This window comes from Cervus elaphus, chromosome 14, assembly GCF_910594005.1.
Source record: "Cervus elaphus chromosome 14, mCerEla1.1, whole genome shotgun sequence".
In the NCBI taxonomy this organism is placed as follows: Eukaryota; Metazoa; Chordata; class Mammalia; order Artiodactyla; family Cervidae; genus Cervus; species Cervus elaphus.
Window position 1 is genome coordinate 9,358,826 of NC_057828.1, and position 12,095 is coordinate 9,370,920.

General features: G+C 39.0%; 1 protein-coding gene across 5 annotated transcripts in view; it reads right to left on the reverse strand.

The window, feature by feature from the left end:
- Window positions 1–408: 408 nt before the first annotated feature.
- The window catches only part of LOC122707784 (complement factor H), a 192,174-nt gene continuing 180,487 nt past the window's right edge, over window positions 409–12,095 (reverse strand). Inside the window, exons 4-5 of one of the 5 annotated variants that reach the window (XM_043923643.1) lie at window positions 1,556–1,738; window positions 409–1,112 (exon numbers count right to left, since the gene is read on the reverse strand). In XM_043923643.1, coding sequence (XP_043779578.1) covers window positions 916–1,112; window positions 1,556–1,738 — 380 coding nt within the window. In that variant the 3' untranslated portion in view covers window positions 409–915. The remainder of the gene's footprint in view (window positions 1,113–1,555; window positions 1,739–12,095) is intronic. The other 4 variants (XM_043923642.1, XM_043923641.1, XM_043923644.1 and 1 more) reach the window with 4 other exon arrangements.

Sequence of the window (12,095 nt, forward strand, 5' to 3'; positions counted from 1 at the left end):
TTGTTCTTTATTTGAGTTATTATGTGTACTTTGATAAGCATCTTGTAAAGTATGATGAGATCCAACCCGTCCAGCCTAAAGGTAATCAGTCCTGAATGTTCATTGGGAGGACTGATGCTGAAGCTGAATCTCCAATACATTGGCCACCTGATGTGAAGAGCTGACTCATTTGAAAAGGCTCTGATGCTGGGAAAGATTGAAGGAGGAAGGAGAAGGGGATGACAGAGGATGAGATGGTTGGATGGCATCACTGACTCAATGGACATGAGTCTAAGTAAACTCCGGGAGTTGCTGATGGATAGGCAGGCCTGGAATATTGCAGTGCATGGAGTCGCAAAGAGTCGGGCACGACTGAGTGACTGAACTGAGCTGAAAGTAATATGTATTTCATCATTTTTGGTTTATTCATCTACTGATAGATGAGCAAAGGTAAGATAAACAACTGATATTTAATTACTGACAGAAGTATGACATAGTTTGCCTTTATATGTTCGTTAAGTGATATTATCAATATTTTGAAATTTTTCCATTTCTCTCCACATATTTTTTCCCCATGTATTCTACAACAGAGTTTCAGAAAGCCTCACAAGTAATTGAGAAAGCTTAGGAAACTAATGGATGGAAGGAGGCATGGAAGTGATTGAATTTAATTTCTTGCTTTAAATGTTCCATGAACAGGACACATAATATTTTGATTTGCCAAGTTTAATGAGGTACTTTTAAGAAATGAGTCACTGGTCTCCCATCTCTCAATTACATTGTCCCCATAATACTTAACACAAATCTGATTTATGATTCAAGATGAGTTAAAAAATACTTGATAAAATTAAAATATTTGATAAAATACTGAATTAATTAGGAAAACTCTGAATACATGTACATATTTCAATTTTACAACTGCATTTAGACAAAGTTTTATCCACAGCTAGGATACACCACCTTTCCTTCCCGACAAGTTGTTCGAAATGTATGACGTGGTGTCACTGGACGATAACCACGTTGACACATAAATTCAATATTATCTTCTGTTTTAGAGTAAAGTTTTGTATCATCTTTCCATCTTAACTGTATGTGATGTTTTCTCATTGTTTCTTCTGAAATTACACATGCTTCTAAAGTTAAAGAAAATAAACATGAACCTTTGATTAATATGCAAATATTTTCTACAGAATTTCAGGGTTTCAAGAACTTTGGTTCAAAAATTCTTCCTCAAACCTTTTCCAAACCAACACACTGAAAATGTGTAACATAGGTATCATCATATTAACAAAATTAATGTTATAAGAATGAGATACTTTGCTAGTTTAATCATTAAATGTTATAACGAAAGATCCATAATGTCAGTTGTCATATGAAGACCTTTCATAAAGGAGCCATTGTTGCTTGAACATGAAATTTTCTAACTTTATTTCTATATACAGATATTAATACTTGGTGGCCAAGCATACAAAAGAATGGTTGTTATTTAATCCATAAAACCTCTGCTATAAAGAGTTAAACATCATGCTGAGTATAAAAATTATTCCAGGATTCAAGAGAAGTTTAAAGCATTTACCTAAGCATTTTGGTGGTTCTGACCACTCTCCACTCTGACATACTACTTTTCTGTTTCCCCGAAGTTCATAGTAGGACTGACACTGGTACTCAACAATCATTCCTGGAGGATATACTGATTGCAGGAGTGAGGTAATGTCTCCGTTGTCTATTGGTGGAGGAGGCCCACATTTTCCTTGAGGGTCTAAAGAATAATGGTGTTTGCTTTATTCAAAGAACACCACTACAGTTTTAAAAGAGTAAAATAAAAATGCAGGCAAATATGTCATATCAAAACATATGATTTCTGAACAAAAATGATTTATAGAAGGGATTTTAATTACTTAATCAAAAATACACATTTTAAGACCTTATTTTACCACCATGAAAGCACATATAGTACTTTAACAAATATGTCTGCTGTACAATGAACTGATGTTCAAACATGTTTTATTTCAGAATATATGCTGTAAAGATGGATAGTTAAGATAAAAAAAATTACCCTTTTATACAACATATTGCAGTGTCTGTGAAAGGAAATTTTGCCTTCCATTTCTGGACAAGATGAGGTAAAAATATTTGTGCTTATAGCATCTGCTAAGGATTCCTTCTGCCAAATAAAGGTCCTGACCATATTATAGAAACCAACACAGGAGACTGTGAAATAAGGAGGAAGTCAATCTGCTTAGGGACATTGGGATTCAAAGAGTTACAATGATGAGAGTCCTTGGGGTTGTCATTTTGCCTTCTATGAATCCTGAATAGGTCCCTGAGACTGCAACCCAGAAAGAATACAAGTTCAGAAAGATAAAAAGTCTCATGAAGCAGTTGATCTCTTCAAGAAAAGGCCCAGAAAATAATAGTAGCCTAGCAAGACACAAACAGTTCTCACAATACTGACTTAGTCTAGAAATACACCTTGTGTGCACCAGGACCCAGAGATGCCACAGAGACTAAGCCAGATCTCTGTCTAAGTGTCTTCCGCAGAAGTAAGGGTGAGCAGTGGACTGCTACAGGGGCAGGAGCTCTGGGTGCAGTCGACCTGGATATGGCATAAGCCTTCTTGGAGGAGGTGGCAATTAACTCCACCATAGAGCTGCCAGAAATTACAGAGGACTGTAGAAACAGACTCTCAGAGGGCACAAACAAAACCTTGTGTGCAACAGGACCCAGGAGAAAGCAGCAGAGATCCCACAAGAGACTGACCCAGACTTGTCTGTCAGTGTCCAGGAGTCTTCAGTAGAGGCATGGGCTGGTGGTGGCCTGCTGCAGGTTTGGGGGCACTGAGTGCATCAGTGCATGCATAAGACCTTTTGAAGGAGGTCGCCATTATCTTCCTTATCTCCACCATGTTTGGCCACAGGTCAAAAAGAGCAAGGGAACACGGCCCCACCCATCAACAGAAAATTGGACTACAGATTTACTGAGCATGGCCTTCCATCAGACCAAGACCCAGTTTCCCCCTAAGTCAGTCACTCCCAATAGGAAGCTTCCATAAGCCTCTTGTCCTTATCCATCAGAGGGCAGGCAGAATGAAAACCACAGCCACAGAAAACTAAGCAATCTGATCACATTGACCACAGCCTTGTATAACTCCGTGAATCACTGGACATGCTGTATAGGGCCACTCAAGACAGACAGGTCATGGTGGAGAGTTCTGACAAAAAGTGGTCCACCGGAGAAGGGAATGGCATATCACTTCAGTATTTTTGCCTTGAGAACCCCATGAACAGTATGAAAAAGCAAAAATATGGGATACTGAAAGATGAACTCCCCAGGTCAGTAGGTGCCCAATATGCTACTGGAGATCAGTGGAGAAATAATTCCTGAAAGAATGAAGAGATGGAGAAAAAGCAAAAACAACATCCAACTGTGGGTGTCACTGGTGATGCAAGTAAATCTGATGCTGTAAAGAGCAATATTGCATAGGAACCTGGAATGTTAGGTCCCTGAATCAAGGCAAATTGGAAGTGGTCAAACAGGAAATGGCAGAGTGGTCATCGGCATTTAAAAATCAGCAAACTAAAATGGACTGGAATGTGTGAATTTGACTCAGATGACCAGTATATCTACTACTGTGAGCAAGAGTCCATAATTAGAAATGGAGTAGCCATGACAGTCAACAAAACAGTCTGAAATGCAATGCTTGGATGCAATCTCAAAAGACAGAATGATTGCTGTTCATTTCCAAGGCAAACCATTGACAAGCAGAGTAATCCAGATCTATGCCCTGAACAGTAATGCTGAAGAACTGGAAGTGGAATGGTTTTCTGAAGACGTACAAGGACTTCTAGAACTGACATGCAAAAAGATGTCCTTTTCATTAGAGGGGACTGGAATGCGAAAGTGGGAAGTCAAGAGCTACCGGGAGTAACAGGCCAATTAGGCGTTAGAGTACAAAATGAGGCAGGGCAAAGGGTAACAGAGTTTTGCCAGGAGAACACACTGCTCATAAGAAACACCCTCTTCCAGCAAACAAGTAAAAACTCTACACATAGACATCACCAGATTGTCAATACCAATTCAGTTTGATTATATTCTTTGCAACCAAAAAAGAATCTCTCTACAGTCAGCATAAACACAACTGGGAACTGACTGTGGCTCAGTCATGAACTCTTTGTTGCCAAATTCATACTTAAATTGAAGAAAGATATGAAAACCACTAGACCATTCAGGCATGACCTAAATCAAATCCCTTATGATTAGAGTGGAAATGGCAAGTAGATTCAAGTGATTAGATCTGATAATACAGAAGGCCTGATCAATATGGACAGTGGTTCCTGACTTTGTACAGGAGGAAGGGATCAAAACCATCCCAAATAAAAAGTAATGCAAAGAGGCAAAATGGTTGCCTCAGGAGGCCTTACAAATAGCTGAGAAAAGAAGAGACACTAAAGGCAAAAGGGAAAAGGAAAGATAAAACCGTTTGAATGCAGAGTTCCAAAGAATAACAAGAAGAGATAAGAAAGCCTTCCTTAGTGATCAGTGCAAAGAAATAGAGGAAAACAATAGAATGGGAAAGACTAGAGATCTCTTCAAGAAAATTAGAGATACCAAGGACATTTCATGAAATGATGGGCACTATAAAGGACAAAAATTTTATGGACCTAACAGAAGTAGGAGATATTAAGAAGAGGTGGCAAGAATACACAGAACTATACAGAAAAGATCTTCATGGCCCAGATAACCACGAAGCTGTGATCACTCAACTGGAGCCAGACATCCTAGAATAGAAAGTCAAGTAGGCCTTATGAAGCGTCACTGCAAACAAAGCTAGTGGAGGTGATGTATTCCAGTTGAACTATTTCAAATCCTAATAGATGATGCTCTTTAAGTGCTGCACTCAATATGCCAGCAAATTCAGCAGTGACCATAGGTCTGAAAAATATCAGTTTTCATTCCAATCCAAAGTATGTTCCAACTACCATACAATTGCATTCATCTAACACACTAGTCAAGTAATGCTCAAACTTCTCCAAGCTAGGCTTCAACAGCATGTGACCCATGAAATCCCTGATGTTCAAGTTGGATTTAGAAAAGGCAGAGGAACCAGAGATCAAATTGCCAACATTTGTTAAATCATCCAAAAAGCAAGAGAGTTCCCCCAAAAATATCCACTTCTGCTTTATTGACTACACCAGAGCCTTTGACTGTGTGGATCACAACAAACTGTGGAAATTAAATAGATGGTAACACCTGACCTGCCTCCTGAGAAATCTGCATGCAGGTCAAGAAGCCACAGTTAGAATCAGACATGGAAGAACAAACTGGTTCCAAATCAGGAAAGGAATACAGCAAGGCTGTATAGTGTCAACTGCTTACTTAACTTATATGCAGAGTACATCGTGCAAAATTCCAAGCTGCATGAAACGCAAGCTGGAATCAATATTGTCAGGAGAAATATCAAGAACCTCAGATATGCAGATGACACCGCCCTTATGGCAGAAAGTGAAGAAGAACTAAAGAGTCTCCTGATGAAAGTGAAAGAGGAGGTGAAAAAGTTAGCCTAAATGTCAACATTCAGAGAACTAAGGTCATGGCATCTGGTCCCATCACTTCATAGCAAATAGGTGGGGAAGCAATGGAAACAGTGACTGACTTTATTTTTGGGGCTCCAAAATCACTACAGATGCTGACTGCAGTCATTAAATTAAAAGACACTTGCTCCTTGGAAAAAAGTTATGACTTACCTAGACAGCATATTAAAAAGCAGAGACATTACGTTGCCAACAAAATTCCATACAGTGAAAGTTATGATTTTTCTAGTCATCATGTATGGATGTGAGATTTGGACTATAAAGAAAGCTGAGCGCCAAAGAATTGATGCTTTTGAACTGTGGTGTTGAAGAAGACTCTTGAGAGTCCCTTGGAATGCAAGGAGATCCAACCAGTCAATCCTAAAGGAAATAAGTCCTGAATATTCATTGCAAGGACTGATGATGAAGCTGAAGCTCCAATACTTTGGCCACCGGGTGAAAAGAACTGACTCTTTGGAGAAAACCTTGATGCTGGCAAAGATTGAAGGTGGAAGGTTATGGGGAAAATAGAGAATGAGATGGTAGGATGGCATCACCGATTTGATGGACATGAGTTTGGTTAAACTCTGGGAGTTGGTGATGGACAGGGAAGCCTGGTGTGCTGCAGTCCATGGGGTTGCAAAGAGTCAGACACAACTGAGCAACTGAACTGGGCTGATTTAGTCTAGAAACACATGATGGCAGAAACCTATGGCCAATTCTTTCCTTGCCTTGATCTACAGGGTCCAAGTAAGCAGCCCACATTTCCACCCACATAATGAGTGAAGAAGAAACCTCGGCCCTTTCTCCTGGTGTCAGAGGAGGCCAGGTGGAAACTTGGACTTGCACCCTACATGGCAGTAATGGAGGCCTGATTAATGAAGGAGTCCAATAACATCCTTAGCCACAAGATATAAAAGCTCAAGTGTCCAAATACAGTTGAAAATCATTTGTGAAGCTAAAGACAAGGTAAACCTCAAAAGAGAAAAAGCAATCAACAGAAGACAACACTGAGATGACACAGATATTGAAATCATTCGATACTGGCTTCCAGTCCAAATGGTAGAACCAGAAAATAGATTATTAGAAAACCACATCATTTAAACAATATATTGCAGATGGCAGAAGGATGAATAAGCTTGAAGATAACCTAACTTTGAAAACAGACTGAAAAGAAAATGGACATAGCTTCAAGGACCTGTGGGAAGATAGCAAAGAACTATTGAACATGAAGTTGAAAATAAAGAGTAAGAGATAGAGAAATAATGGCTGACTTTCCCGTGTCACCATTTTTTGATGGCCTAAATGGAAAGGTAATCCAAAAGAATGGGTATATGTGTATATGTGTAGCTGATTCACTTTGATGTACAGTGAAACTAGCACTATATTGTATAGGAAACACACTCCAAGATTAGTTTTTAAAAATAATGGCTGATAATTTCTCAAATAGGGCATGTGACTTAGCGACTAACCAAAAACAACAACTACATATTAAAACTGCTCAGTGAATTCCAATTAGATGGAGCCAAAGATCTCAATGTCAAGATACATCATGGTCAGTTCCTGTTGTGTTGTTCAGTCACTCAATTGTTTCTGACCCTTTGCAACCCCATGGATTGTAGTAGACAGGAAGCCAGGCTTCCCCATCTTTCATTAACTCCGGGAGTTTGCTCAAAGTCATGTCCATTCTGTTGATCATGCCATCCAACCATCTCATCCTCAGATGTCCCTTCTCCTCCTGTCCTTAAACTTTTCCAACATCAGAGTCTTTTCCACCTTCTCATCAAGTGGCCAAAATACTGGAGCTTCAGCTTCAGCATCAGTCCTTCCAATGAATATTCAGGACTGATTTCTTTTAGGATTGCCTGGCTTGCTCTCCTTGAAGTCTAAGGGACTCTAAAGAGTCTTCTCCAGAACCACAGTTCAAAATATCACTTCTTTGGTACTCAGCCTTCTTTGTGGTCAAACATTCACTTCCATATATGACTGCTTGAAAAACGATAACTTTGACAATATGAATCTTTGTTGGTAAAGTGATGTCTCTGCTTCTTAACATGCTGTCAATGTTTTCATAGCTTTTCTTCCAAAGAGCAAGTGTATTTTAATTTCATGGCTGCAGTCACTGTCCACAGTGATTGTAAAGCTGAAAAGAACAAAGTCTCTCACTGTTTCCATTTTCCCCCATTTTTGACATGCAGTGATGGAACCCGATACCATGATCGTCATTTTTTAAATGTTATTTTAAGCTAGCTTTTTCAATCTCCTCTTTCACCATTATCAAGAGGCTCTTCTTTCCTCTTGGCTTTCTGCCATTAGTGTGATGTCATCTGTGTATCTGAGTTTATTGGTATTTTTCCTGGCAATCTTGATTTCAGCTTGTGCTTCTTCCAGCCTGTTCTTTTGTATGATGTTAAGCTAGCAGGGTGACAATATACAGTCTTGGCATAGTCCTTTCCCAATTTTGAACAAGTCTGTTGTTCCATTGTGGTTCTAACTGTTGCTTCTTGACCAGCATACAGGTTTCTCAGGACGCAGTTAAGATGGTCAAGTATTCCCATCTCTGTAAGAATTTTCCAGTTTGTTGTGATCCACACAGTCAAAGATTTTAGTATAGTCAATGAAGCAGAGTGTTTCTGCAATTCTGTTGCTTTTTCTATGATTCAACAGATGTTGTCAACTTAACCTCTAGTTCTGCCATCTTTCTAAATTTAGCTTGGTCATCTTGAAGTTCTCAGTTCACATGTTGTTGAAGTTTAGTTTGAAGGACTTTGAGTATTACCTTGCTAGCATGTGAAATGAGCCCAGTTGTGTTGTGGTAGTATGAACATTCTTTGGCATTGCCCTTCTAGAGACTGGGATAAAAACTGACCTTTTCCAGTCCTATAGCCACTGCTGAGTTTTCCAAATTTGCTGGCATATTAAATGCAGTGCTCTCACAGCATCATCTTTTAGGATTTAAAATAGCTCAGCTGGAATCCCATCACCTCCACTAGCTTTGTTTGTAGTGATGTCCACTTGACTTCACACTCCAGGATTTCTGGTCCCAGGTGAGTGATCACACCATCATGGTCATCTGGGTCATTAAGTCTTTTTCTGTACAGCTCTTCTGTATATTCTTGCCCTCTCTTCTTAATATCTTCTGCTTCTCTTAGGGCCATACCATTTCTGTTCTTTACTCTGCCCATCATTACATGAAATTTTCACTTGCTATCTCTAATTTCTTGCAGACATTTCCAGTCCTCCCCATTTTATTGCTTTCCTCTTTTTTTTTTTTTTGCATTGCTCATTTAACAAGGCTTTCTTATCTCTCCTTGCTATTCTTTGGAATTCTGCATTCAGATAGGTACATTTTCCCTTTTGCCCTTTCCGTTTTGCTTCTCTCCTTTTCTCACCTCTTTGTAAGGCCTTCTCAGAAAGCCATTTTGCATTGTTGCATTTCTGCTTCTTGGGGATGGTTTTGATCACTGCCTCCTGTACAAAGTTACAAACCTCCATCCAATATTCTTCAGGCCCTCTCTCAGATCTAATCTCTGGAATCTTTTTATCCCTTCCACTATATAATCATAAAGGACCTGAATGGCCTAGTGGTTTTCCCTGCTTTCTTCAACTCAAGTCTGAATTTCACAATAAGGACCTCATGACCTGAGCCACAGTCAGCTTCCAGTCTTGGTTTTGCCAACTTTATAGAGCTTCTCTATCTTTGACTGCAAAGAATATAATCATTCTGATTTTGGTACTGACCATCTCATGATGTCCATGTGTAGAATTGTCTCTTGTGTTTTTGAAGACGGTGTTTGTTATGACCCATGTCTTCTCTCATCAAAACTCTTTTAGCCTTTCTCCTGTCTCATTTTGTACTCCAAGGCTAAACTTGCGTGTTACTCCAGGTATCTCTTGATTCCTATGATTGCATTCCAGTCCCCTATATGAAAGGGAGATTTTTTTATTGTTGTTTTGATGTTTTAATCTAGAATGTAATGCAAGCCTTCATAGAACCAGTCAACTTCATATACTTTGACATTAGTGGGTGGGGCATAGACTTGGATTACTGTGATTTTAAGTGACTTGTCTTTCAAGTACTGCATTTCAGACTTGTTTTTGGCTGTGAGGGCTACTCCATTTCTCCTAAGGAATTCTTGCCCATAGTAGTAGATATAATGGTCATCTGAATTAAATTCACCCATTCCTGTCCATTTCAAACAATATTCTCACAAGTATGTGGAGAGAAGGTAACGCTCCTACACTGTTAGCTGATACAGCCACTACAGAGAACAGTGTTTAGGCTCCTTTGAAAACTAAAAATAGAGCTAACATAAGACCGTGCAATCTTGCCCTTGGGCATGGATGTGGTGAAAAACTTGGTCTAAGAGGAAACACACGCCCTAATGTTCATTGCAACACTGTTTACAATAGCTATGATATGGAATCAACCTAAATGTCCAACAGCAGGGAAATGGATCAAGAAGACGTGGTACATGTACACAATGAAATACTACTCATCCATTAAAAGAATGAAATAATGTCATTTGCAAAAATATGGAAGGACCTTAGAGAGTGTTATACTGAGTGAAGTTAGTCAAACAGAGAAAGAGAAAACTTATAAGATATCCCCATATGTGGAATCTTAAAAGAAATTTTGCAAACAAATTTATTTATGGAACAGAAACAGACTCACAGACTCAGAGAAGGAATTTATGGTTGCCGGGGGAATGATGGGAGAAGAGATAGTTAGGGAATTTGGGTGGACATGAACCCACTGCTACTTTTAAAGTTGAGGACCAATAAGGACCTACTGTATAGCAAAGGGAGCTCTGTGGAGTGTAATGTGGCAGATTTGATAAGAAGGGAGTGTGAGGAAGAATGGTCACATGCATATGTGTGGCTGAGTCCCTTCTCTGTGTACCTGAAGTTAGCACAACAGTGTTAATCGGCTATACCCCAATACTAAATATAAAGTTAAAAAAAAATCATCATAATCAAATTCCTGAAACTTACAGAAAAATATCTCATAAGCAGTTTGATAGATGTGCATACTTACTTGGGAAAAACATGCATATGTATTTTGAAAAAGGAATTCAAGCATCGGTGGAAATTTCATCAATGACCAAAGAGCCAGGAAGAAATGAGAACATTTTTCCAAAGCTGGATGAAAATAATTGTCAACTTCAAATCCTATGTCTTGTAAACTCCTTTTGTAGTAAAGGGAAAAAGAAAGAATTTCCCTTACAAAGCAAAACTGAGAGAATTTGTCTCCAGCAAAACTATACTTAAGAACTTTTCAAAAGAAAGCAAAATAGAAAAAGAATTGAGATTTTAGAATGGATTTTTTTTTAAAAAATAAGGGTAAAAATAATAAGAGTATGATTTCCCTGTTGATATCATTATAGTTGTGCAAAATACAGGTACATATCAGGTACTCAATGTATACAGAGGGAATACTAGAGACATTTATGTTAAAAATGTGGGGAGAACCAATAAATCTAAATGGAAGTAAGCATTCCACATTTCATCTGAGGTGGTAAAATGTCAGCAACAGTAGGGAGTGATAAACTACCAATGTGTATCTTTTTTTTTTTTTTTTTTTTTTACCAATGTGTATCTTATACCTAGAGAGACTAAGAAAACCATGCAAAGACATATACTCAAAAACAATGCAGATCACAGTTAAATTATTTTATAATGTTCAAAAATCCACAAGGAAGGCAAGAAAAAAAAATGGTGAGAAATGTAGGAAACACACACAAAACAAATAAGAAAATGGCAGAATATCCCTAATAGTTAATAAGTCACTCTAAATATAAATGGTCCTAAATACATCAATTAAAAACCTGAAAATGTCAGGGTAGATCCTTAAACAAGACTCACCTGTATGTTGTCTTTAAAAAAATCACTTCAAACATGAAAACATGTTCAAGTGGAGATGGCAAAAATTACACACCAGGCAAAAGTTAACTTGAAAACTAGAAGTGGATAATGTACTTGGTTTGGATTCCCATCCTGTCTGATCTCTAAACACTGAAGTGTCCCAGGACCAAGTTTCAGACTATTTTTATGTGTACACTAATTTCCTGAATGAGTTCAGCTAGTTATTGTTCAGTCCCCAAGTCGTGTCTAACACTTTGCGACCCCACGGACTGCTCATGCCAGGTTTCCGGGTCCCTGACCTCTCCCGGAGTTTGGGTGAATCACTGACGTCACCCAAACATCTCATCCTGTCACCCGCTTCTCTGTCTGCCTTCAACCTTTCCCAGTTTCAGGGTCTTTTTCAATGAATCAGCTGTTCACATCAAGCTTAGCTTGGAGGATTTTGAACATAAGCTTACTAGCATGGGAAAGTGGAAGTGGAAGTGAAACTGAAGTTGCTCAGTCGTGTCTGACTCTTTGCGACTCCATGGACTGTAGCCTACTAGGCTTCTCCGTCCATGGGATTTTCCAGGCAAGAGTACTGGAGTGGGTCACCATTTCCTTCTCCAGGAGATCTTCCCAACCCAGGGATTGAACCCGGGTCTCCCGCATTGTAGGCAGACGCTTTACCGTCCGAGCCAC